At 47.0% G+C, this 25,754-nt stretch overlaps 2 protein-coding genes across 3 annotated transcripts; one reads left to right on the top strand and one right to left on the bottom strand.

Annotated features, from left to right (window-relative positions):
* Positions 1 to 2,902: 2,902 nt before the first annotated feature.
* On the top strand, positions 2,903 to 11,954 carry VRK3 (VRK serine/threonine kinase 3). 2 transcript variants are annotated; one of them, XM_049791793.1, is made up of 12 exons: positions 2,903 to 3,043; positions 3,132 to 3,442; positions 4,835 to 4,887; positions 6,762 to 6,828; positions 7,599 to 7,683; positions 8,139 to 8,241; positions 8,603 to 8,695; positions 8,907 to 9,039; positions 9,812 to 9,932; positions 10,224 to 10,285; positions 10,746 to 10,894; positions 11,614 to 11,954. In XM_049791793.1, exons 1-11 carry the CDS (start codon positions 2,940 to 2,942, stop codon positions 10,892 to 10,894), a joined length of 1,281 nt encoding a protein of 426 aa, XP_049647750.1. In that variant the 5' UTR covers positions 2,903 to 2,939; the 3' UTR covers positions 11,614 to 11,954. The 2 variants fall into 2 exon arrangements, with proteins under 2 accessions (XP_049647750.1, XP_049647749.1); XM_049791792.1 differs by lacking the exon at positions 8,139 to 8,241 and adding an exon at positions 7,991 to 8,100 and having other exon boundaries at positions 8,607 to 8,695.
* A 103-nt stretch (positions 11,955 to 12,057) lies between these two features.
* On the bottom strand, positions 12,058 to 25,357 carry CCNF (cyclin F). The gene is made up of 17 exons (XM_049791790.1): positions 25,264 to 25,357; positions 23,303 to 23,457; positions 22,763 to 22,869; positions 21,910 to 21,977; positions 20,927 to 21,120; positions 20,517 to 20,570; positions 19,850 to 19,954; positions 19,200 to 19,277; positions 18,649 to 18,800; positions 17,833 to 17,997; positions 17,064 to 17,187; positions 16,537 to 16,717; positions 15,985 to 16,072; positions 15,345 to 15,444; positions 14,921 to 15,051; positions 14,568 to 14,737; positions 12,058 to 13,955 (listed from the first exon to the last, which is right to left on the bottom strand). Exons 1-17 carry the CDS (start codon positions 25,274 to 25,276, stop codon positions 13,492 to 13,494), a joined length of 2,349 nt encoding a protein of 782 aa, XP_049647747.1. The 5' UTR covers positions 25,277 to 25,357; the 3' UTR covers positions 12,058 to 13,491.
* Between the last annotated feature and the right edge of the window lie 397 nt (positions 25,358 to 25,754).

Below are 25,754 nucleotides of genomic sequence, written 5' to 3'. Positions count from 1 at the left end.
GCTCCCACGCTCACTCGTGGGGCTTGAGACACTAAAGTTTCAAAGCAGCAAAGCTCGACCTTGGGATCTGCTCTGTCCTGCTCTCCAGGAGTTGGTCCCCCTCTGCAGCCCAAAATCTAGGCTGGTTTTCAATGCCCAAGGCAGGAAAGAGGGAGCAAATTCCTGTCCAGCTGAGACCAGGCAGAAGGTGCAATGCCCACAGACACAATCCCCTACAGCATAACGGCAGGCACCCAGCTCACCACACTGCTGATGCAAATTACCAGTTATGAAGTGGAGAAAATTGCTATCTATTTCCCTTTTCATCCATTTATTATAGCTTTCCTTTTTATTGCTAATTATTACTTTCAATATGCCACTGAAGTAGGCTGGGGGTTTCTCTTCTGCGATGTTAGCTTGGTGGCTCTTGGAAATAAATCTTAAAGAATCATCTTTTTCCACAATTTTCTATCTGCCTTTTCCCATCACCGTAGAGTTTTTCTTGTGTTTGTGGGGTTTGACTTTTTAAAGCACCATGTATCTTTGTTTACCGAATGGATTATTCTCTGCCCAAATTGAATGTAATCAGGTCATGATCATTGTTCCCTAGGCAACCACCAACAAAATGATAGAGCTATGATCATGAATTAACACTGTTTTAAAAAGTTAAAAAAAAAATATAAAAGGGTAACTACAAGGCTTAATAAATCATTGCTGAAAAAAAGGCATTCACAGCAGTGCCACCAGTCACCATGGAGGGCTTTAGTACAATGATCGTTGATCTTGATTCAAGAACTAAGGGAAGACAAAGAACCCCACGCCAGCCTGTAAAGGTAAATTCAAACCAATGTGATGAAGGACCGCTTCTTTTCTGTCAAAATTCTGAGGGGATGCTTTAGTTAATAAAGGAATTGCCATCTGCACCTGTATGGGGTGCGGGAATAACTGGAACTGAAAAGAAGGTTGCGCAGTGGGGGGTGACAGTGAAGGTAAGCCAATTCAGTGCACCCCTGCTGCCACCCTACAATGCCAGGGAAAAATGAGAAAAGGCTGATTGTTGAGTGCAGTGTCTTGATGAACGTGGTAGTGAGGAATGTCAGAACCCAGCCAACCTGCCCTGTCGCTCCTGATAGTGTCCAGACGCTTTAAAGAAAAAAACAGCAACAGGCTGCAGAAACCAATCCGAACACATCAAGCCTCCCAGGGTCATTTGGCAGAGTTTTGGCTTTGCTGGGACTTTTGTGTGCTTAGTCAACGTTAGGAACACGTTCTGGTGTTTGGAGGGATTGGGAAGGGGTGATCAGCCTGCAACAGGGTGAGGTCTGTGCAGAACGCCTTGCCTGGAGATGCCTCTCCCAAGCCCCAGAGCTCTGTGGCCGGCTCAGTCACTCAGTCACGGGGGCAATACCCCATGTGTTATTTTATGCTGCCTTCCAGTGCTGCTCTACCTTCCACCATCCGTGCACCGAGCTCATTCCTCGTTCCCTGCTAAGCTTTTGTGAGAGAAACTGCTGCCACTCGGCTCTTTGTGGTACGAGCTGTCGCCCTCCGGTTCCTCTTCGCACCCCATGGCCGTGGTGTTCAGATGGCTGACTGGGACGGGCTTTGAAAAGCAGTGTCATTCCACATGAGCTGTTCTCTGGGAAAAGAAACTCGGGGTCCCCGCTGTGCACCCCCCCCCCCCTTTCTCCCCTGAGCCACGGGGCCTCAGTGCTGGCACCTTCCCCAAGTAAACCTACATCTCATCCCTCCAGAAGGGAAAGGTCTCAGCCCACCTGTAATGAACGAGTTAACTTTGTTCATGAAATCGGGAAGGGAGAAGAGACATATCGAGAGTTAGCAGATGCCTTGTGTAAATAACAAAGCTTGCTTAATTGGTGCGTAAAGGTCACGGGAAGAGGGCAACGGCTATAACTTACTAGCTAAGGAGGGAAAAGAACAACAGCTATAATCTACCAGATAAGGGGATGGGCTCTGCCAAAAATGTACTTTTTCACATCAAAAGACATTCTACATCAAAAGACACTCGTCCTTGAGAAGACAGACCAAATCTGCTTAGTAACAGACCTGCATGAATGAAGAAAGAAGAAACAGGACAAGGCAGAGACTTGCAAGAAAGAGGTGCATGAACTGTATATAAGGAATGTAACTATAACATAAAGTCGCAAGCTTGTGGCGGAGCACTGCCTCCCTGGCCGCCCAGCGCTGTTTTGCTCTCTTATCGCTTGCTAATAAATTCGACTTTTTTTATTCACTACAAATTGGCTCCTCCAATTTGTCACGAGCGTCTATAACACCACCTATGCTTCTTTTCATGGCAACACATTGGTGCCTGCTTGAGGTTTACAGGCATACAACGTACATAAGGGATGGCACGTACACTGAATATACGCAGCTACTCCGCCCAGCCCTATGCCACTAATTAGCACTCATTAACTTCCGAGAGCCTCTTCTGCAGTCCCGAGGTCGTTTTTAAGCAGCTTGCTGATGTCGTTTCCTAAGTAACAACCGAACAGCCGGACCCCAGAGGGAAGCACCGGGGACGCCGCCCGCTCCTACCCGAGGGAGGCCTGAGGAGACTCCCGGGGCGGCTCCTTCCCACCCCGGTTCCGGCCCAGGCTCACCGAGAGCAGCCTGTCCCCGCGCAGGCCCACGCTGCTCGGCCCGGTACACGACCACCCGTGGCCGAGGAACCGCCACAAGCCCCGGTACCCCCCCCCCTCAGCCCCCACCGGGCCCGCGGCGCCGCTGCGGCCGGGGGTGACAGGAGCAGCGCGCCGCCGAGGCCTAGCGGGCGAGCGCGCATGCGCGGGCTCCGCCGCCCCGGCGGAAGCTGGAGGGGGAGGGCATCCGCGCAGGCGCGAGTGGTAGCAGGCGCATGCGCGGTGCGAGTGGTGGCCGGCGCATGCGCGGTGTGCGCGGGGCGGGCGGAAGGTGCCGGGGCGGTGCTCGGCGGGACCATGTCGGGCCGCGGGCGGCGGGGCCGTAGGCGGCGGGGACCGGCGGCGGAGCAGCCGGGGCCTGCGGCTGCGCCCGAACCTGAGGCGGTGTGCGCCTCCCCGAGGTGGTGGTGGTGGTGGTGGGGGAGCGGGGCGGCTTGGCTCGGTGGGGCGCGGGGCGGGCGCTGACGGCTGTCCCCGCTGTGCCCGCAGGGTGAGCCGGTTCTGCCCGCAGTGCGGGCGCGGTGTGGAGCCCGCCTTCCGCTTCTGCCCGGCCTGCGGGGGGAGGCTGCCCCCGCCGCCGCTGCAGGAGGAGGAGACGGAGAAGACGGCGCCGGCCCCGCCGCGGGCTTCCCCGGCCCGGCCCTCGGCCCCGGTGCGGCCCAGTTGCCGCTCGCCCCGCAAACCGCGGCCCGGCCCGGCGGTGCCGCTGCCGGCGGAGTCGGTGCTGACCGACCAGGGCGGCAGGCAGTGGAGGCTGGTCCGGCTCCTGGACGAGGGCGGCTGCGGGCTGACGTACGAAGGTGCTGTGGGGGCCGGGGCCGGGGCGGGGGGGTGTCCCGGGAGCGGGCCCGGCCTTCCCGGGAGTCGGGGCCGGGGCCTGGGCCAGGCCCTGCTGCGGGCACTGCGTGGTCCTGGCCCTTGGGCTGCACAGCTCGCAGGGGCCCGCAGCCGCTGTCGGTGTTCGGTGGGGCTGTCCCTAAACCACCAGAATATACCGCAAACAGACGGCGCGGTGCGGAGGTGAGGACAGTCTGCCGGTGTCCTCCGGGATGGCGGCGACCGGCTGGCTCGCGGGGTCTGGCGTTTCCACGCTGGCCATCCGCCCGTTGCCCACCCTGCCAAGACGGACATCAGCCCTGGTGTAAGATCAAGCGGAGGCTGGGCTGCTCTGTTACTTGAAGAAATGCGAATCGTTGGGAGCCATACTTCCTCCTGGTTTTTGGTTTCAAAACCTAAATGCTGCCAGCACCGTACAGGAGTTCCTGTGTTGTAGGTGGTGTCAGTATCGGCTAAATGTCAATTCTGGATTCTTGGCCTGTTTTGGGGGCCAAAAGAAAGTAGCTAAGTCATCTGGGCTGCCTCTCAGCTGTTTAGCGACTGCTGATCTCTTCTCTCCAGTCTAGTTGTAAACTTCCAAAGGAAGGGTTTCGAACTTCTTCCCTGTTGTGAACTTGGAAACTGTTCAGGAGGAATCTTCTCCATTAGTAAGCTTTGCCTGATATTTGGCTTTAGTTTCTTTTTAATTACTTACGCTGTTGCATAACAAAGTCTGGGTATCCACCTATGTCTTTAAAAAGGTGTGAGGTTAGAAAAAGAGAAAATCAGTGTTGTTATTATAGCGGAGGGTGCTTTTATAGAAACACCTTTTGGGTGATGAGCAGCAGATAACCTGTGTTATAGCACTCGGTCTGAGAGCAGGAGAAGAGGAACTACCTCAAGGCCAAGTAATGGGTGCAAATCTTTTTGGAGAAGGAAGGCCACATATAGCTAACATTCATACAGAGCAGAAGGGACTTTGGCATCTCTTACAGAATTGACAAACTATGAAGTGAGCTGGAGGGAATGCTCAGCAAATGAATCTGGGGGTGCCTTTGAGATTCTACTAATGATTTGTTCTTTACATACCACCTGCAAAGCACCCCACTACTGTAACCATGCCTAGATGCTTCTGTGACTTAAGCAGAACTGCACTCGAAGCATGTCAGGGGTGCTGTGCTTCTGGAGCAAGGTAAGAATTGTGTTGTAGTAATCTGGGAAGACACTGTCACAGAGGATGCTTTTGCAAAGAGCAAGTGAAAGAAGCCGAGGATAAGTAAAAGCCAGCTGCACAGGCTGCATTTAATGATGCAGCTGACACTGCAAGTACCTCTTTTCCATGCTCCTGTAACCACATCTGTTCCATCCTTCCACAGCGCAGTCAGCATCTGGAACCTGTCCTCAAAAGCAAAGATACTCCCTCAAACTTGTGAGTTTTGATCTGTTTGGGTAAGGAATAGTGCATAGTGTACTGTGTCCAGGGCCTGACCCATTTGGCCTGTATGGCTAAGACTGTCTGAGGAATTCAGAGAAAGTGGTCGCAGAGGCTCCTTCTAGCTTAGGAGATGGATATAACTTCCTGAGGGTGTCATGCTTGGATTTCAGTAGAAGTTGGCTCTTCCACTAAAGGTGTGAAGAAAATAGATATGAGGACTAAACAAACGAAAAGCCTTCACCACAGAAGGTTGCCTTTTTGATCTACCAGGCTCAGTAATCTCCAAAACTGAATTAGGTGGTGTAAGGTACAGATCTTCATTCATTAATGTCAGACCTACTTTTTTCCTGTATGGCAAGTGTGCACATACCCTCCTGAAGTCTGGCGAAACTGGAGAGGTTAGAATTTGTTGCCTGTGCTGAGGTAATTTGATGAACCAGCACTGAGAGACTCCATAAGGCCAGAGCACATTTTTAAAACGAACAGTAATTATAGTTGGAGTTCCGAGCCAGCTTTCTAGGCACTTGCCAATAACTTGGGTTCTCCAGAAACATGCTATTTCCAGTAATAGCTGTTCTGCAATGGAAATTCAGTTGATTGATTTTTCAGGAACTCACGAACTAGAGCAGAAAGACTGTTTTCTTGTCTGCCGTGGCTCTTGGGGGTTGCTTGTCTGTGGGAAGACCAGTGCTGACTAATGGCTCTCTGGGGGAACTTGTGTTGACCACTCTTGTGGGCGATTGAAAAAATCCCTCTCCCTTTTGTCAGAAGAGGCATTTAAGAGGATGGAGGACGAATACAGTGTTAATGAGAAAAGACAGCTAAGTTGCCACAAAACTAGAACCAGTAGGTGGGAAACTATAATCGCTTCTGTACACAACACTCCCAACTCCTCTGTTTCACACCTTTGGCATCTTTTGACGTTTTGCTTGGTGGGCTTCTGACAGCATAGCCCAGCCCTTGCGGTTGCAGAGGACTGTAGAGTATGATATGGGACACGAGAGCATTTTGGCTCCTGTGTTTGATGGCTCAGATCGGCTCACCAGGCAAGGTGCAGAATAAAATATCCTCTGGAACACGGTTGGTTGTGTTGCCTGAGGCCTGCTGATCCTCCAGCTACCTTGGCCAGTTGTGGGTAGGGCCTTTGGTATCAAACCTGCCAGGATATAAAACTGCTGGCTCCTCCCATGCATAATAGCATCTGTCCTAAGTTAGCCTGCAGTATGTTGAGTATGTATGTACATGTGTGGTAGGCAAACACATACATATTGACTGTAAACTATATGTATTTCAGGTTACTTGATAACAGCAGTAGTAAAAGGGCACTTAGTGGTTAAAAAATATGCTCGTAAGATTTCCACGCATTACCCAAATACTTGGATGTCACAAATACAGACCTTCTTACTTGTCTCGCTTTCTGACAGCTAGAATAAAATGTTACAGTTCTTTGTTGGGACTTGACTGTTTGCAGAAATAACCTCATCTGTGCTGTGGATAAGAAGGCCACCTCTGGCTCCTTTTAACATAACAGCTTTGGGACTAGAGCTCACTCTACATTGCCAGATGATCTACATTATCTAGATGCTTTTAACCCACAGACAGAAGTGGTAGCGCTTGAAATGTCCAATGTGAGACATCCACTCCTTTGTTCTGTGCTGATGCTCAGAGTTTATGTGGTTGTTAGGCACAGCATTAAATAGTGAACTAAAAGACCTCAGCTCTGTTGCTGATCTGGTATTTGATTTTGGGGGGGGTTGTTGCTTTATTTAAAATGAGTAGTGAGGGTCTTGTAGCAATCTTGCCCAAGTTTCCCTTTCCAGCAGGGTGTGTGTGGCTGAAGTAATGCTCCTCCTTCCTGTTCCCTTTAGGATGTCAAAGACGGCAGGATCTACAATGAACAGAATTTCTTCCAGCGAGCTGCGAAGGCAGGCACAGGTTGGTGCTTCTTGGAAGGGTAAGGACTAGGCTGCTTGTTAGGCAAACTGGCATCCCCCTCTCATCAGTTATGTGAGTCTCTGGGAAGGCCAGGCTAGAATAAACTACTTCACTGCTTAGTTAGTGGCAGAGTGCTGGGAAGTTTGGCCAAGAGCCTTCTCTCCCAGGAGTCTCTGTGTACAGAGGACACCACAGTGTTGGCATTTTTAAGCTTTCTTGGTCTACCTTTGCTTTGTCTTGATCTCACTGGTAGCTGTTCAGCCCTGCAGCCTGACCTGCCTTGGCTCCCTCTGTTCTGTGCCCCTTCCGTAGGCGTTTCTGTCAGTTGCTGTCTGGTATTTACTCCATTGACCCAAAAACCTGAGCAAGAGCAAAGCTGACCAGAGAATGTGGGCAGGGGTGATGGAGGAATTCATGTCAAACCTGCACTTCTGGGAGGGCTGTAAAAATCTGCTTCTCCATCCCTCTCTCTCTTTTCCCTTCTTGTTTTACCTAGCCCTATAGCAACCACATGCCTTAGCCTGCTCTGGTATTCCCAGCATCATTTCTGTCTTATTCTTGCTCTGCAGTGCTATGTGCATTGACATGCCAATACCCCAGCACATTAGGCTGGCATTTCTGGGACAGAATCAGTACAAGAGAGGCTTCCAGCTGTCAGCTGCCCAGGGCAGAGTAGGCCTTCGGAGAAAGGGCATCCCTGACTGAGTGCCTTTTTTCTGGAGCTCCTTAGCAGCATCTGCTGCACTCTGTCCTCTTCTCTCCCCTTCTAGTGGAGAAGTGGAAGAAGTGGCACTTTGTGCCATTGCTGGGAATCCCCAATTGCGTTGGCTTTGGACTGCATGCAGATAGCTACAGGTGAGGTGACTGCAAGGGGCACAGCTGAGCTCTTTTGTCCACAACTGCCATCTTCTTGGGCTTTCCCTCTTCTCTCCTTGCTGTCTGCTATTCCTTTTCTCATTGTCCCCTGGACTCCTAACCTTTATGTACTGCTCCTATCTAATTTATTAACAAATGGTTTGCCTCTCTCATTTTCCTGCTTCCTTCAGTCATTGTGTTGCTGGTGAAGTCATTGCTTTTTGACATGTTATTCCTGCCTTTTAAGCTTGACACAAAGGGGAGACTATATCTGCAACACATGATAAACATGTCTTTCCTTTTCAAGAAGTGTTCTGTTACCAAAAGTTGGGGAAATGTTTGCCCAGGTCAACCTGAAGGAGGGTCTAATCCAGGTGGATTGCTTGACGAGTGTCTGTTGCAGGGTTTCCAAATCAGGTAGGTACTGCTACATGCTAAGCCCTTGTCTCTTGTAGGTTTTTGGTGTTCTCTGACTTAGGGCGAACTCTTCAGTCCGTCCTGAATGATGGCTTACACCTACTGAGGGAGAAAGCAGCTTTTCAGATTGTAGTCCGGCTGGTATGTAGAGAACCAATACTTTCCAAGACACTTTTTCAGAAAAGACCTAGAACTTTCTTCTGGATCTTTCAGAGGTGTTTTAAAGCTGATCCTGGGGGTTGGCTGGGATCTCTAGGTAGCATCTCTCGAGCCTATTGTAAACTTGAGTAGCATCTTTTGAGCAATATGTCACCTTGAAGGAATTTGGGGTAAGGAGAATGAGAGAAACCTGACACCTGAAAATTAGAGGCTGTGAGACATAGTGGTTTTTGTGATCCTCCACACAGCTTTGGGGAGCTGGGGAGGGAGCTCAGTGATAGCCAGGGTGCTGAAGGAGTCTGTGTGGTTCCAATATGCTTACGCCTCTTCTGTTTACTCCTAGCTAGACTGCCTGGAGTACATTCATGAAAACGAGTACGTTCATGGGAACATCGCAGCTGAGAACATCTATTTGAACCCAGCAGACCTCACACAGGTAAGGAGCAGGAGCAGAGTTGGAAGGAAATGGCAGTGAAGGTGGGCTTGTGAAATGGGATAGAGCAACACCCAGGTTCCTGTGGCTGGGCAGGGGAGCAGTGCACTGTGCAGTGCTCAAGCAGGTGCTGTGGCGCAGGATTGTGGGCTACACTGTAAGTGGAATTCACACCACACACATGCTCAGATGTGTACTTCTTGATGTCTTCTAGGTGACCCTAGCAGGCTATTGCTATGCGTTCCGTTACTGCCCAGGAGGGAAGCACGTGGCTCAGCGTGAAGGCAGCAGGACCCCTCATGAAGGCACGATAGAGTTTATCAGTCTGGACAGCCACAAGGGAGCAGGTGAGTCTCAGTTTATAATGCAAGCCAGCAAAGCTCAGCTAGAGCTGTTACTGTGGCAGTGCTCTCTGAAGCTAGGGCTCTCTGCTGGCACTTCTGTTATTGCTGCTTTCCAGTCATTCACATGCACCTGGAATGAAGTTCTTATTTGGGCTTATTGCTCTTGCCTCTCTCTGGGCTGCTGTGTTGAGATTTGCCATGTCACTCCAACTGCAGCAAGAGGTGCAGGGATGTTGCTCCTCCATCTGGAGCCTTGGCTACCGCAGGTGTGCAAGGAATAGAAGACAGGGCTGCTTCATGCTGGCTTAGCAGGGATCTGTTTCAAGCCAGACTGGATCCCTGCCCAAAACAGATTTGCAGCAGGCTCTGCTCTGACCTTGAAACAGTGAGAGCTGGAAAGCCATTTAAATTAGCCAGTTCCTCTCCTGGCTGGGATGTGACTGTTCTCTCCTAGTGTTCAGACTGGGCAAATATTCCCCCAGAGGCTGGCAGGTGATTCTTCAACGGTGTGAGTTAGCAGGCTCGCAGAAGTATTGATATCCCAGAGCCCATCTTACTGAAGCTCTTGCATTTCTTTACTTCTGCTCTTTAGACTTGTGCCCCTTGATGAGGCTGCCCATTTTACAGAAGGGGTACCTCAAATAGAGACTTCCAAGGCTGCGCAGTGAGTGCTGGAGTCCTTACTCTCCTTTAGAGGAGAGGCGCTAGGCCGGGCCTCTTCTGGAATGGCTAGCAAACTGTTTTTTTCACACGTGACTCTCTTCTTTCCCATCAGGACCATCTCGCCGGAGTGACTTGGAATCTCTGGGCTACTGTCTTCTGAAATGGCTCTCTGGCTTCTTGCCTTGGTCTGAGGAGCTGGACAAAGTAGAAACTGTGGTGGAGAAGAAGGAAAAGTAGGAGAAATCATCTACTCTCTTGGGAAATGCTCAGCAGAAAGCAGTGAGGGAGGTTTTGAGACTGAAATCACTCAGTCATAGTGTACACTACTGGGATGCGGGTAAATCCTGCTGTAAAGGCTGAGCCTGGCTAAAGGGTGTTTGACGAACCCTGGTTTCTGCTCCATTCAGAACATGGCCATCTGAATTCAGCCTTTTTTATTTTTTGTCCCTATTGCCAAAACCAGCCTGTTCAGGTGCCTGCTCCATTTCTTCTCATCTGACAGCACTCTGCACTGATTATTCCAGGTACAAAGGGGATGTGAAATGCCTTCTCCAACTGTGCTTCAGGCAGAAGAGACCCATTCCAGGTATGGGTTTGCTCTCTGTGACGGTGGGACTGGGGAAGGAGGATTGACTGTACCTGAAGCTAGAACCTTCTCTGTGCTGGGATGCTAGTCCAGGATGGCTTCCACTGGTGATGGTGACCAAGCATTGCATGGACTGGTTGACAGGCTCCTCCTGTGAACAAATCCCTTGTCTTTACAGCAAAACAAGGAGGGCTGCTACCCATTATCTGTGTTCATGAGCCTTGCTGAAGAGGCAAGTGTTCTGGTGGCTTTAAAAATATAGTATTTGGGGCTAGAGGTCACTTCCCCATCCTGTCTTTGAGCTTCATATTAGTCTGTGGTTTTGTTTTCCCTCTCTGCAGCTGGCCAAGGTAGGTGGGTGAAGTGTCTACAGGGAGAGCAGTCTGAGAAGGCCATTTAGCAGCTTTGTAAAGAGAATTGGAGTTGCTGTGCTGCTCCATGCATTGATGTTCCTTTGCAGATGCCCTGCAGAGCTACCTGCAGCAAGTAATGGCACTAGAGTATGAGGAGAAGCCTGACTATGAGGCCCTGCGGCAGCTCTTCAAGAAGCCACTGGAAAAGATGAAAGCTTCAGCTTATGACTCTCTGGATATCAAAATGGTGCCCTAAGTAAGTGCCAGTAGTTTAGACTGCAGCAGCACAAATTACTTGTCCCCTTCTACTGCTGTGAGCACAGGAGCAGCACAGTGCTGCTGACCTGCTCCATCTGCCCTGGAGTGCTGGAGGCGAGGATGGAACAGGTTGGTCTGTGAAACCTCCCCAGGTGAGACCTAGGGCCTCCTCCTGATCCATGAAGGGAGCACTGGCCCTCCAGTGTTCCTGATTAAGAGACCAGTCCGGGGCTACACAAAGCTGGGCTTAGCCTGTGTTACAGTGTGTGTTTCCACAGCTTTCTGGAAATACTTGTCCTTGGAGGAATATAACAGGGGTTAATAAAGCAAAGCCTGAGTGGTCTGCAGGGATGTAGAGGTGTTAACATAATGCAGACTGATGCAATCTGCTCCTTTTTAACTTCTTTTTTTTTTTTTAAAGAACCAACCCTCTGGGCTGTATCTTTTGCTTTTCCTTTTTAGAAAGCAGCTTGTAGTTCTGGTTTTATTGCCTCAGGCCTGTGGCTGTCCAGACCCAGATACTCTGTTTTATCCATGAGGCACTTCCAAGATTGAGGCTTGAGACAGATCTGGTTTTAGGCCAGGCCTGCATCAGCCAAGGCCACTGGATTAAGCAGCAAGCCCCAGGAAAATGGAGCTAGCTCCTCATCACCTAGTTACTCTTCCTGGGAAGGAACTGAACTGATTAATGTTCCTGTCTTATGTCTTTTCTTTCAGATCAAGAAAAGTTGCACAGGAAAAGAGTTCAAAGCTTTCTGCAGTGTGAGGCCTTTCCTGCTGATATTTAACTTTTATGTACCTGTTTTAGAACTGAGAGAATTTTTTTAATAAGTGTTTTCTTCCAATTTTAATGTGACCCAATGCTGAATTTTGAGCTGCTGCTGCAACAAGTTAATGTGAAGACACTCCTGCATGGCAAGTCATTGTAAGCAGTAGCTGGAGAACTGCAATGTAGCCACCAGGAGAAGGGTGAAGCCTGGCACAGAAGTAAATCAGGGACTTGTTTTTTTAACTATAGTGGCAGTACCTAGTTTTGTAATAAACTTTGTGGGCAAGCACCCAAGGCTGCTCTCTATTTGTTATTTGGCATGCTCAAGGCCTTTCTGTAGGCTTTCTGGGGCTGCTGTAGAGTTGTGAGGGTGGTTTGAGCCCTGTGCTACCTGTTGTGCAGGGTGTTCTCCCAGCTGCTCATATTATTGAAGTAAGTAGCCTATAGGCAGTCCCAGCTGCAACTTAATCCTAAGAATTTAGCTCAGAGCTAACCTCTGACTTCATCCCCAAACATCCCATCAGTTCTCCAAGCCCCAGGTCAGTGAAACACCAGTCACTGAAGTAAGACAAGAAGCCATCTATATTAAAAAAAAGTTTTTTATAAAAAAGTCACTACACTGTGTGTATCTGAACTGTTGCCATCTGCCACAGTAACTTCTAAACAAAGGAAGAGTCATGGAGTCCAGTTCCAGTGTTAAATTCAGTGACATCTCGGGGAAGTCTTGTACCTTGGTATTTCAATGCTCACTACCTGTTTGTAAAGAAAAGGCTGTTTTCCTAATGTTCACAGGCTGAAGGAGCTTTAACCCAGGCTTGCTAGGCTGAGGTCAGTATAGGTGGCTTCTTCAAATTGTTACTGAAGCAGCACAGATTTCATTTTTTATAAGAAGAGCATACACTGCCCTTGCAGATTAGGAGCTAGTAGCAAGGCTTAAATGAGGGCTTTCAGTAAGACAAACTGTCTGCCCTTACTGCCTGTTTCTAGTGTTCAAGTGATGTGTGCTTCCCTTGAGGACACATTAATGGAAATAGCAAGGAAGACTCTGCAAGACAGGAAATGAAACTGAGCTACTGGCTGCAGGTGGCAGTTCAGCCACGCTGTTCCAGCAGAGACTAACAGTTCACAGAGATCACATTACTGTAGTACTGGGCAGTGAAGCATTAAGGCACCGAAGGAAGATTTTTTCAGGTGAGAACATGGCAACTAGAGCCAGAGTCAAACATGGTTAAAAACCATCTGAGAGGTAGGTAAAAAAGACACTCAAACTTGCAGTGAGCCTTTGTTTACCTCTTGATAGTACTCATAAAAAACTTTGTATCAGTGCAGCAAATGGTATATACATAGAAGGAAGCACCAGCTGAGTGAGACAGTACCTGGCCAGAAGGAAAAGGCAGCACAACCTCAAAAAGGTCTTTCAAGTGGAAGAATTCAAGCATAGTGTTACATCCAGTAACTTGAGAACCAAAGTCAATTCCTTTCTTTTATAGTGCCAGGCCTCACAGCAAAGCAGGGGACATGACAAGTTCTTTCCTATCACCAAGGAGTAACTGGTGAGGTATGACAAAAATGAGCTATAAAATTTCCTTTGTGGAGAAGAATCTTAAATTTGCAGAGGATCAGACAATAGGGAATACTTTAAAAAGGCAGCTATCAAGGAAGGAAATGGCCCAGAAGTGAGCTACAGAATTAGAAGATAGGCATAGGCAAAGTTGAGGGGAAGGGCTCTTTTTGGAGGTATTGACAATTATTCACTATCATCCCTGTATGACTACAACAGAAATACTGTTTCCAGGAATCCTAGAAAAGGAGAGAGCATGAAGAAATCAGAGGCTTAAGAAGCCCAAGTTCAACCTTTCTTCACTGTGTTCTGCCACATTTTTTCGCTTGACTTGCCTTCTGTCACACTTGCCATCACTAGGCCTAGCACAGACTGACTGTAAACATGATTCCAGGTAGTGAGGCAGGCATGGCTTCTTGTTCAATGCACTGCCAAGAGACAGTGCTGAGGTAGATTTAAGAGGTACTCTGAGGCTGCCTTCTGTAGAAGATGTAGGACTGGCACTGTTGACAGAAGAGTAGCCTGAGCTCCCTTCCAGGTTAGGATTTCTTGGGGTGAGATATGCTGAAAGGCTGCGAGTGTCATCCAGCAGCTTAGCCTCCCTCAGTGGTGCCATGTGCCCAGACCACTCTACAGCTAGGGTGTCTTCATCACTGGAGTCCTGACAGCAGTGCTCCGCAGGATCCATATAGACCACTGTCACATCCAAGATCCCACTGGGACCTGTCACTGCAGGATAAAAGAAAAAGGTTAGTGTGGATTTGGTCAACACCAAGCAGGCACTCAGCACAGAATCAAGCAAAAAAGAAAAAGCAACAAACAAGCAAGGGTGTAAACCTTACATCTACTTAGACACAGAGGAGAGGGTAGAGCACTAAGTTCACCCTCATTTAAAACGGTAACTTTTCCCCACCCCAGACCATTGAACAGCTAGTCCCAGAGTCAGCAGAACAGGTAATACAATACAGTGTTTCTAACACAGTGGGCCATTACTCATGTTTGGTCCACTATCAGCAGTATCTGAAAACAGTCTCACTTTGACATGTGGGCCATTATTCATGTTTGGTCCACTATCAGCAGTATCTGAAAACAGTCTCAGTTTGAAATGCTAAGCAGCTACAAAACCCTTCATCATGTTCTGAAGCAGTATAAAGAAAGAGAACAGGTATATACCTCTAAAATAGTTTAACAATTATAACCACTGGGGAAGGGGAGGAGTTTTTCCAAGTGGTCTCCAGCTGAAAGTTCAGGCTTCTGTTGCCTGAGAAACAGTTTTAAGCAAAGATGAAAAGACAGATTCAATTCTCATCTGCTTTTTATAAGGAGAATGAAAAGCCTCACCATCTCCATCTCTCTCGCCTTCACTTTCTTGATCACCTTCATAACCAGAGCAGGAATCTAAACTCCAGTCTAGGAAGTTATCTAGAAGACTTTCTTCCTGGGTGGATAGCTCTGCTGTGGGTGTAGTCACAAAGCTGCCCCTGTCATCCTGAATACTGTCTTCCCTCCTCCTGTAGCAAGAAAATCCAGAAGTCACACATAAAAAGCCAGGTCTTCTTTTCCAGCTCTTTTAATAGCTATGTCAAGGTAATTGTAGAAAAATTGACCACACTTAAGAATGAAACCTCAGGATACCAAAGAAGAAAAGCTCATGCTAACCTTCAGAGACATTTACAGTGATGAGTTATACTAGCCTTTTAGTTCTCTTTCCAGAGGGAGAGCTAAGGAAAGTCTGAATCTCCACCACATTCGTGTGCAAAGGACTGGGCTCTGGGTCCTCTTGTTTCATACCCAACAATGAACAGAGCTGGCTGTAACCCATCATCTTAAAAAAAAATAAAAAAAAAATTAAAGAACCAGACCATGAGATTCCCAGAAACAGCCTATTTATTTTCTAGGAGAAATCTGTCCCAGTGAGGTCTTCCCACATGTACTCAAACAGAGCAGTTATAGTCCCCACAGATCAAGTTTAAAACTACCACTTTATTTAGATATTCTTTCCTCCAAAAGTCTAAAGTTAGAACCCACTTCCCATTATTTGAAGTTTACTATATCCTGCCATATAGCTTTGCTCTGGGTGTCAGACATCAGCAAATGAAGACAAAAGAGTTCACCCACCTTTTCTTTACCTATTTCTTCATAACGCTCATCTTCAAATCGTTGTTTCACTGCAGTTAAGGACACCTGCCTATAATCCTTTGGGACATCATCATGGAAACTGGAAAGAAAGATCAAAGCCCCAGTCTCAGAATGGATTATATGAAACAAGATTAACAAAACCTGCCAATTAAGTACTTTCCCTCTGTCCCTCTCAGCTCTGTGCTAAAGAAGTTGGTGTTTCAGCAGAGCTGCTAAGCAGCTAGCCAGGACACTTCGTTTCTATGCATATGAGCATCTAATTCCTTTTCTGCTCCTTGAGGTAAACAAGATATTTGCCTTGTACTCTTTAAAAAAAATGAGCTACTTTTGCTACTGGAACTCCTTCTGAAGCACACCAGTAAGCCAGTTGCAGTCTTCTGAAAATAGTGCTGTTTGGCAAGCACTTTCTGTAACCCAGGGCCACTACCAGTTTGGAGAAATAGAATAGCTGTCCCTGAACTGGCCCCTAGGCCTTAGTGCCTTGTGATGTGGGGAGCAAGGCAGTTTCCCAAAGCCACTTCCTTCATTGGGAAGGGCTGACTGTATAGATGCAGCATGCCTGCAAGAGCTGGGATCCAAGTACTCAGGTGCCCTCCCAAAAGGGTTCCAAAACTATTACCATTTTTGGTGGAGGCCTAGCACACAGGGCAACAAGTCTTCAAGAGAGAAACCAGTGCACTCAGACAGCTGGCTGGTCCAGGGGTGTGCTGGAAAAGAGAATACAGATTACCATTGCACAAAGCTTGGTAGTTCTGTAATCAGACACGGTTTTTTTCCCTAATGGGATAAAGATCATGATCTTTACAAGCTTATGCCTGTATACAGTTGTAACAAATTCACAGTTAGCTTCAAGGATAGGTTTACCTGCCAAACTGAAGTTACACCTAAGTATAGAAATCTTCAGTCTCATTTAAACACAAAGGTTGCATAGTCTGATGCTAATATTCTTGTTCATCATAGCTATTAAGAGGTAAAACAGACTGAGCTCAACTCTTCATTCTGAAGTCTTATACCTTTCCCTTTCTTCCCCCTGCCCCTCTCCCCCAGCCCAAGCGATTCAGACATCTTGCCTAAAGACAAAGCAACACCAAAAATACCCCAAAGGCTCCCTAAAAAGACAAGGCAGACTGAGATACCATGCTGTAGCTCCAATTAAAGTAAGGTTCCTTACCTTGCCTGTGTAGTATCTTAGCCAGCAGCAGTGCTGCAGCAGCCAGCCGAGCTGGGGAATACACACAAAGACTTGTGTTTAAGAGTGACAGTTCACAAATGAAGCTGTAAAGGTGAAGAGTTCTTCTCTCCAGTGAGACTATGTTTGACAATACTTCTTTGTAGTCCACAATGGTAGGTATCTAGTGCAGAAAGGAGAACAAAGGTTGGAAATACAAGATGAGCACCAAGTATTTAGAACAGTTGTTTCCAGGAGATGCTGTTTTCATTACATTAGGGTTTGGGTTTTGTTTAACTACTATACTGACATTGAAACATACTCAAGTGAAAGAATAAATGGCCTCTTAAAACTTAAATTTTAATCTCTACAGAAAGGCAGAGGGTTTTGTATCCGCATGCTCGCCAGAGGTGATTGAGAACACTCACATAAAACCCCAACATCTTAGATAAGGATAAGTGCTAATTACAACAGCCTGACCTCAACAGCAGCCCAAAGGGTGAAATATTCCATCCAACTTCCAAACTCACCCTTATCTTTCCTTCTAGGGCAGAAATGATCTCACCCATCATTCTGACCAAGTCTTCATACTTGTATGTGTTGTCTGTTAGCCACACAGCTTCCCGTATTGTCAAAATCTCTTTGCTGATGAAACTAAAATATTAAATAATATTAACAGTTAGCCCCAGAAGTAAGGGGATTTGTGCATCTGTGCAGTAATGTTTTTGTGGCTGATAAATGCACCCAAGATGACCAAAGAGTTAAACAACTTTATAAGGTACTTTTCCAGGTACAGACCAGGAAAGAAAGAACAGCAGCTCTTCATTTATTTCACCTTTAAGCTGGAACCCCCTACTAGAATGTTCTTAATTTCTCATTTATGAAACCTCTCCTAGGTTAAGATGCAAGATATTAAGGAAACTAACACAGAAGAATAACTTTCCACTGTACCATGCAGTTCATCTGAGCATAACACACTAAACTATGTAGCAACACCACTGCAGTTGTTCCTTACAGGGTTACTTGTGCTAACATGGCGTGAGACTTCAGTTGCTGATGGAATGCATTTAGACCAATCCACCACTATGGAATGTTTTCATATTTAAAAACACATTTTGTATCTCATTTGCAGAGGTTGTATTTGTATGCAAACACAGTTCAAGCAACAGTCAATGTAGAGGGAAGCCAAAGATTCTTTCCAGTATTATTATTAGCAAGGGGCGGGGTGGAAGCTTGAGCTGCAGAAATTACTTTGAATGATCACAATAACCACCTCTGTTTACCAGTCAGAACCCCTACCGTGTGCAAATGACCATGCAGGCTATTCCCAAAAGTTGGAGTCGAGCTCGAGGTACAGGTCTCAGCTTCAAATAACGATCCACACACCCCACTGTCATGTGAAGGCATAGGCTAGAAAAGTCTTTCATGGTAGCCACTTCTACCAACCAATCAACCAAGATGTACCTAGAAAAGAAAGACAGAGACATAATTTGTGCAGTTAAAAGCCATTCAAACCCATGCTGAACATCCTCCCCACGCCTAGTTACTGAGTCCCTTCTCCACTCAAAAGTTCCAAGCCAAGAAATTTCACAAAAAGAATCCTCAGAAAAATGACACATTGCACTGAGATAAGGATTTGCAACCAGATGACTGTTATTCTCTGAAGAGTCAATGGTCTTAAGTTGTCTGTGAAATGGAATTAGAAACTATCCTATAATAGGCATTTGCACAAAAAAATGGTAGGGCATACCAATTAGGAGGCTAAAGGACTCCTAAGATAACTAGAGAGTAACTATAGTTCTAACAAGTCAAACAGTGCCTCCAGTTCTTGAAGAACTTGTTAGTCTTGACAAATGCAAGAACTTACAAGTCCAGAAAAAAAACCTCACACACTTCATTTCAGTTCTTCATCAGGGCTTGAAATAAAGGCTCTGATACTTCCTCTGTGAAATGTCATGTGTTTCTCTGATTGTACACAATGCATCACAGAAGAGTAAAGCAAAAAATTCCACCTTCCAACAGACCTCATTCTAGATTTGTTTCCCTCTACAGATGTGGAAGGAAATAGGCAATGGTGTCTGCTCCGTGGCCTGACTCCTGGATCTGAGTTTTTACCTCATTGTTTCATTCATTCCTTTCTGCACAGTGAAGATACTTTGCTTGCTGATAGGAAGGGAAGCTTGAAAGATTTGAGACACCATTTCACTGGAAGATTTTGCTTCTAATCCTAGTTGGTTTCCATTCCCACAAGCTTTGGCTAAAGCTATCTGTAGTAGAGAGAAGACATAAAAAAGTATATTTTTTTTTTTTTTTACCAAATACAAATTAAGGCAGCACAGGACGGTCCTGTAATTTTCCTGCAGAAAACAGAGAGCAAACATGACAAACTACTGGAATCAGTAGTTCTTAGTGTGGCTTAAATGTTGAACGCACATTATTTGGACACAGGCTTTTAAGTCCATCAAAAGATGCATCTTTACTCAGATTCTACCACAGACATGCAGTATTTTCCAAAAGAGGGGGACCTGCAGAATAAATACATACATGCACATATAGATATCATTCAGCCATTCTGACCCCGCTTCTAAAGGGAGGACTGTAAACCTACAACAGCAGCACAGAAGAGACCGAATAAAGGCTGTTTTCCTGGGAAAAGTCATTCTTACCTGTGCTTCCCAGCAGCCCTTTGCTGCATAGTCTCGTAGCTTCCTGAGACTTTGGAGGTATCTGCCAGGATCTGACATCTACAGAGGGGAATGTAAACAGATTTCAAAAACCATTACGTTTACACAATGAACAGAAGGATTGTGGTATTAATATCCAGAGAAAAAACACTGCCTGTGGGTACATATATTATTTCAGCAACCAGTCTGTTTCTCATCATGATGACAACGTTGTTTTGAAGAAACTTTCTTCAGTTCTTGCCCAAGGTCTCAACAGGAAATGAGACAGGTCACTTGAGATTCCATCATGAGAGCTTTGGCAGATTTATTAATGGCAATGCAGGCAGTCTCCCCGCTCCTGTTCCCAAGTGAGCCATATAACCACTAGTCAGCAGTGCCTATGTCTTGAGCAGAATTAGTATAAAGGTACTTCTGCTTGCACCTCGGCTACCACTGCTCATAGACTTACTTACTTTAAACACCAAGGCAGACATCAAAGCTCATTTGAGAGATTTCTCAGCGCTCTCCTTGTTTATGAAGGAGGTAAGCTCTGAGGAACAGCAATTTCTTTCTGTGTACGTTCATTGTGCATAACAGAGGTCCAGAAATTACAGTGAAAAAGTTGTTTTGAGACAAAAAAACCCACTACTTACAGCAGCCTTTCTGTTACTTTCCCAAAGGAGGTAGGAACTGTTTAAACAACCCTGCTTTGAAGATTCTTCAAACATTTCAAGGGATTCCTTTCTTTTTTCTTCATCCTACAAAGAAAAGGCATGACAGTATTTTTGCTGGATGCCAACTGGATGCCAGATCTCAATACTTCAGAAGCTACAGAACAGCTCTGTAATGAAAGCTACAGAGCAGAACCAATCAGTTGTGAGTCCCCTTCAGACTATGAGGGGTACTCCCACATCCACTCAGTGCTGCCATTTGAAGATCCAGGCTCAGGAAGCTGTTAGTGGTTTTCCTCAGCTAGACAAAAGCTTTTTGGCTTGCTTGCCACTGAAGGTTTTTTGGGGTTTTTTTTTTTTGATACGCATTATGACTGGAAGGCTTCCTTTGAGACCTGAACAAACTGCAAGCCCATGATCAAGCCAAAATTAATTTCATCGTTTGTAAAATTCAATAAACTAAGTTGATAACGTCCCTTTAAACAGCCAGTAAATTAAACTCATGAGAACAGAAATTCCTAGGCCACTTGAGGAATATGAGAGCATTTGGCTGATTTTTTAAAAAAAAACAAAAACAAACCCCAAGGTAAACAGCACTAGTATCACCAAAAAAGGTACCCAAGCACATCAAATCAGTAATACTGTTTACCTCAAAGAGACTCAAGATCTTAGCCAAGCAGTGGAGAATAGATCCTTTTTGAGCCTGAAGAAAGCATTAAGATAAAACATTGATAAAGATAAACAAAGAACAATAGCAACTTTTGCTAGTAATTCCAGACTACAATTTAGTTTGCTTTCTATCATTCTTCCCCCTTTCTTTTCTCAAGAAAAGTTATTTCTGAGACAGTACTGAATCTCTCAGAAGAGACAGTACAGGCCTCCAGCACTCATGATATACCAAGTGCAGTTCGGCAATAAATTCATTAAAGTGATTGATCCACAGTCATTTAAGCAACAAGAGCATAGGAGCTCCTTGGGGAAACAAAAATATTTTTTCCAAAATAACTAGATACAGCTACCAGCCTATGTTAAAATAGGCTATGTTAAAAGAAATCTTACTTTCTCCAACTGACACTCTGCTTTGAGACTCTCATAGACCACAGCTTTACAACAGCTTCCACTCAAGGACCAGGGAGGACGGATAAAAAGCCAGATAAACGGGGCTGCGCACACATTCAAACGCTCCGCCAGACTGAAGAAATGAGATGCCTTTAATCCATTCACTTCTGCACGACCCTCGTCGGAGATGGACACTGAACAAAAAAAACACCAGAAATTATTTAGTTTATTCACAACACGTGCTAGGCATTTAGTCAGGCCAAGATAGACAATAGCATACAATCAGGAAAAGATTGAATAGCGTCTTCCCTTTAGAGCCTTAAAAATCATGGAGATGGCAAAAGAAGGAAAATCTTACTACAGTCAGTCTCTAGGAACATATAACCCTAAGCTGCGGGGCAGGGGGCACGTTCCGCAAATACCAACATTCAAAGCAATGTTAATTCCTGTCAGTGTACAAACAGATTGGTATACAAGTCACCTGCCTTACCAGTACCCTCTGCAAGGAGGTTTGTCTTGTGGATTGTCAGTCCCTTTTGTTACATTTATCACACCAGGTAAGTAGCCAAGTTTGATCAGAAATTTACAAAGGGTAACTTCTAAACATGAATTCATAAGCTATGCATTGACTTTTTTCTAGAAGAGCTGTGCACTATACTGCCATTTAACACCTAGCAGTTTAGTGTCCAGTGCTTAAGCTGCACTGAAAGGTAAAACTGAAGAGGCACCATAGTCAATGCGACCTAACCACTCACTGAAGGCAGCAAGCTAGCTCTGCACTTCACGGTTCAAGAACCTGGGTACAAAAACATCAGTGTTTGAGATACAGAAGAAACAGCTTTTTAAGCAGCCAGTAAAAGTGCCAACTTTATTATGAGACAATTAGTCTGATCTGTATCTATAAACAAGCCTTTAGCTCATCTACCATGTCCTTCTGTCATGTCATCTTCCCCAAACACCCGAGTACAAACTTCCACACTTACAGCCTTCATTGTACAGGTACGCTATCCCCAGCTTCACAGCAGCTTCAAAATTACCCCTTTCAGCAGCCCTGAATGGGAAACAGAGAAGATACTTGAGGCTGAAATCACTAGGTGCTTCCAGGCCCACATCCTCAAACAAGTTACTTCGGTGGAGGCCAGGCTGTGCATTTGGTGATCGCCAACCATAAGCATACGTGCTTTCACTACAGAAGTTAAACATAAGTTATGCTGAGGCTCTTCTTGCTGTAACACTTTTCTATGCCAATGTCCAGGATAATCTGACAATTCATAGGAATGTTTCCCATTCTCATGCAACATCCCCAATACCAGAATGCAATTAACACGTTTTGGTACTTGCACCTTCAAGGACATCATCAAGCCCCCGTGCTCGTCCCTTCCAAACTGATGTGCATGTAGTAGTCTTCTTCAGAAAGAACATCATACATGCACCAAAGAAGCAACAGGCAGAAGTAAACCAACTATCATGATGTTTAAACTGATGTATCCCCTTCAAATCAGATGGATAAAAGTATGTTCTCCATCATTTTTAAGCAGGTTTATCATTAGCCTTTCAAACATCACTTGTTTTAATACTGAAATTTAGCCGTTTTTCAATATGCTGGTTTGTACAAGAAGTGACCAAGCCAATTCAGACTTAGAAATATGGTTATGCTCTTGAGCCTCTGATCTCACTTGCACATTCATATGAAAGCACCAGTAACAGATTTTAGTTAGCGTGCTATGTTCCAATATGGAATATTAATGCCCTTAAAGAGAAATAACTTTGGTATAATAACTTAACTCCAAACATCCTCTTCTACAATGTCAGACAAATTTGATTCTTAAACTTTACCTTTCAAACATCTTCAGATTGTTTGGAGAAGGCCATATTTCTTGGAAACTTGCACATGCCCAAACACTAGCATGATTGTCCACAAGGTATTTAAGATGCGAGTGCACCTGCAAGGGGGGAAACATAAAATAATAATTACTAAAATAAAGGGACCAGCAGAAAAATAGTTCTTTGCAATCTAATTTTAGATAGGCAACTAATTAATCACAAGTTATGATTAACTCATTACCCACCTAATCACCATTAAGGCAAGAGGCGCCAAACCAAACTATTTTGGTACAGCCATGGTGATCTAGCAGGATAATACCCACAGAAAATTTACACAGAGCACTCAAATACTGCTGCTAATCTTCCTAAGCTTGAGTACTGAGAAATAAAACTGCTAATGGGATAGCAAAAATCTAATTACTGCATGTATTCTTTGGTTTTCTTCAGGTTTACTCTGACACAAGAAGCCAGCCTTTTCTGTGTGCAGTCCTGGCTCCTAAAGGCAGTTAAAAGCCATGGTGCATGACAGAGGGGAAGCAGTAACAGACTCACAGCTCTGACAGAGAGGATGTCCTCAGCAGGAAGGCCCTTCAGAACATGAAACAGAACATCCTCGGGCAGACTTAACAATGTCAGGACCCGAGGCCGCTTTCTTATCCTTCGCTTTGAAGGGAAAGCAAAACACCTGGAACATCTACAGTGAATCACTGGAAAACAAAAAACACAGGACACCTGAGTTAGTGGTGGAACGAGGGGAAAAAGGCACTACAGAGTATATACATACACAAATATGCGTTTACTCAGGTACCTATTTACTGCAGCATAGGACGCATCTTCAAGCGTATTAATCATAGAGAAATTTAGCATGTGTCATGTAACGCCATAAAGTAAGCCACAAAGTAGCAAGTGACTTGTTCAATTTAGTCAATTAAGCTAAGAGGCTCAGAAGGGATGGCTCATGCTCTAGTCCTCTTCATCGAGAAACCTTCCATGCCCTAACTCCATCATTTGACAGTGTTTAGTTAAACTGTCACTACTACAACTTCATTTACCTCCCCCATGGCCCAACTTTTCCTTCTTAATTGATAGCAGTCCTTGGAACGTGACCGGAGAGATTAGGAAGTTAAGACTCGGCAAACCAGCTCGAGCCAAAAGCCCATCTTTCTAACCAGCCAGTTGCTGCCATGGGTGCTCATGGAAGATCCCCAAGAACCAGGAAGCCCTCTATGAAGTTTCAGCGCCTTGTAGCATTCATAGACTAAGGCATTGCCTACATCTTCCGTTCCTCAGTAAGACAGAGTTTACCCTCACTGCATTCGCCAAGAGATGAAAATGATCTAACAGATAAGGCAAAACCAAGAAGAGCACATGAGTACTGCTCGCTGGTAGAGACTCATACTCCATGGTAGAAAGCCCAATCCCTTTTCCATCTCTTGGGGTAGCGCAGCGTTTGGGCTGCCACCAAGAACCTGGCCCCTGCCTGCACTCCGGAGCCCCAACACCCACAGCGGTCTGACATGTTACCTGTCTTTGATTAAAAAGCTATTCCCATGATAATAAAAAACTTTTTGATGTGCGCAGGGCAGAATACTGCTATTCTTCTCATCCTCTTCCTCTCTCTGGAGAAAACTTCAGCGGTATTTTTGCCATGAAAAAGAAACGGACTTTGACACCGCGATGCCCATTAAACCTGCGTGAACATCTGAATGACTGGGGAGCACGGTGTAGTTGAGCAACTCAGGGAAGAGGAAAACTCAATTTCAAAAGACAGGAAGTCGCACAGGGAAATCTTCAATTTGCTGCTTCACAAAATCAGAATGGTTTAGGCTGGAAAAGACCTCTGGAGTTCATCCCAACATCCCGCTTGCCCTGCCCAAGCAGCATCAGCTACAGCAGGTTGTGCAGGACCATCTCCAGTCAGGTTTGAAAGCCTCCGAGGACAGAGACCCCACAACCGCCCTAAGTTACCTGTGCCACCGTTCAGTCACCCTTAGAGGAAAAAAACCCGCTTCTTCTTGTGTTTGAATGGGGTACCGATTTGCGCCCAGCAAATTCAAAGACCTCTTCGACGTCCCTCTTCGGGCCCTTACCGCAAGCGCAGCCATTTGAGGCCCCGGGAAGCCGCAAGCCCTGACCCACCTTGCCGCCCCCCCCCCCCCCCCCCCAGCCCCCCGCCCGGCCCGCACCGCCCCCCCGCCGCCGCCGTTTGAATTTCGGCGCGCTGCCGCCAGCGCCCCGCCGAGCCGCCGCCACCGGCCCCCGCGGCCGTTGCTGCCCCCGGCGGTCCCTCAGGCACCGGCTTGGAGCCGCGGCGGTGCCCGGGCCGAGGCCGCTCCCCCGGGGCGCGGCCCTGCCTCCCCCACCGCCCTCGGAGCCCCCTCAGGAACGGGCCCGGAGCGGCGCCGGGGGAAGAGGCCCGCCGCGGAGCAGCCGGCGGCCCTCAAAGCCGAACGGGAAGGAGGAAGAGGGACGAAGCGGCGTCCCCGGAGCCCGCGGCCGGGGTCCGCACTCACCGCCTGTCTTCATCGCGGCGCGTCCCCGGGGACCGAGCGCAGAGCACGGGCCGCCGCGCCCAGACCGGCTCCGAGTGAGGGGGCGCCGCCGGGGGGCGGGACCGAACCGGCCGGGGGGAGGCGGGGCTTCCCACAGGAGGACACGCCCCAGCCCTCGGCCATGCCCCGTCGCCGCTCAGCGAGGGTCAGGGACGGAGGCACCTCCCCGGGGCGGGCGGAGCTCCGCCCGCCCGCGATAGGCCCAGCTCTTCTGCGCGAGCCGCGCGCACTTTTTTTTTTAAACACAACAGCCCTCGTGATTGGTGGGGGTGGCCGGCGAGAGGCGGTGCCCTCCCCTCCCCGCGAGCTCTGATTGGGCGTCGAGGATGCGAATTCGAATTGGGGCAGTTGGCGGTTCGAGCACCTCGCGGATACGGCGGCTGCGGCGCATGCGTGCGGCGCAAGGACACCCTCCCTCCCCCTCCGTCTGGCGGCGTTGCCATGGCAGCGGG

Source organism: Accipiter gentilis, chromosome 33 (assembly GCF_929443795.1).
Source record: "Accipiter gentilis chromosome 33, bAccGen1.1, whole genome shotgun sequence".
NCBI classification, from domain to species: domain Eukaryota; kingdom Metazoa; phylum Chordata; class Aves; order Accipitriformes; family Accipitridae; genus Astur; species Astur gentilis.
This window is presented reverse-complemented; position numbering and strand designations above follow the sequence as displayed.

Excerpts from the sequence above, each read along its gene's own strand:
- VRK3 (XM_049791792.1), top strand. The coding sequence starts at position 2,940 with ATGTCGGGCCGCGGGCGGCGGGGCCGTAGGCGGCGGGGACCGGCGGCG. Across the intron at positions 6,829-7,598 it reads AGCTGCGAAGGCAGGCACAG|TGGAGAAGTGGAAGAAGTGG; the intron begins GTTGGTGCTTCT and ends CTCCCCTTCTAG. Across the intron at positions 9,040-9,811 it reads GGACAGCCACAAGGGAGCAG|GACCATCTCGCCGGAGTGAC; the intron begins GTGAGTCTCAGT and ends CTTTCCCATCAG.
- CCNF (XM_049791790.1), bottom strand. Across the intron at positions 22,870-23,302 it reads ACATCCTCTCTGTCAGAGCT|GTGCACTCGCATCTTAAATA; the intron begins GTGAGTCTGTTA and ends CCCCCCTTGCAG. Across the intron at positions 18,801-19,199 it reads AGGGCTGCTGGGAAGCACAG|ATAGCTTTAGCCAAAGCTTG; the intron begins GTAAGAATGACT and ends TCTCTACTACAG.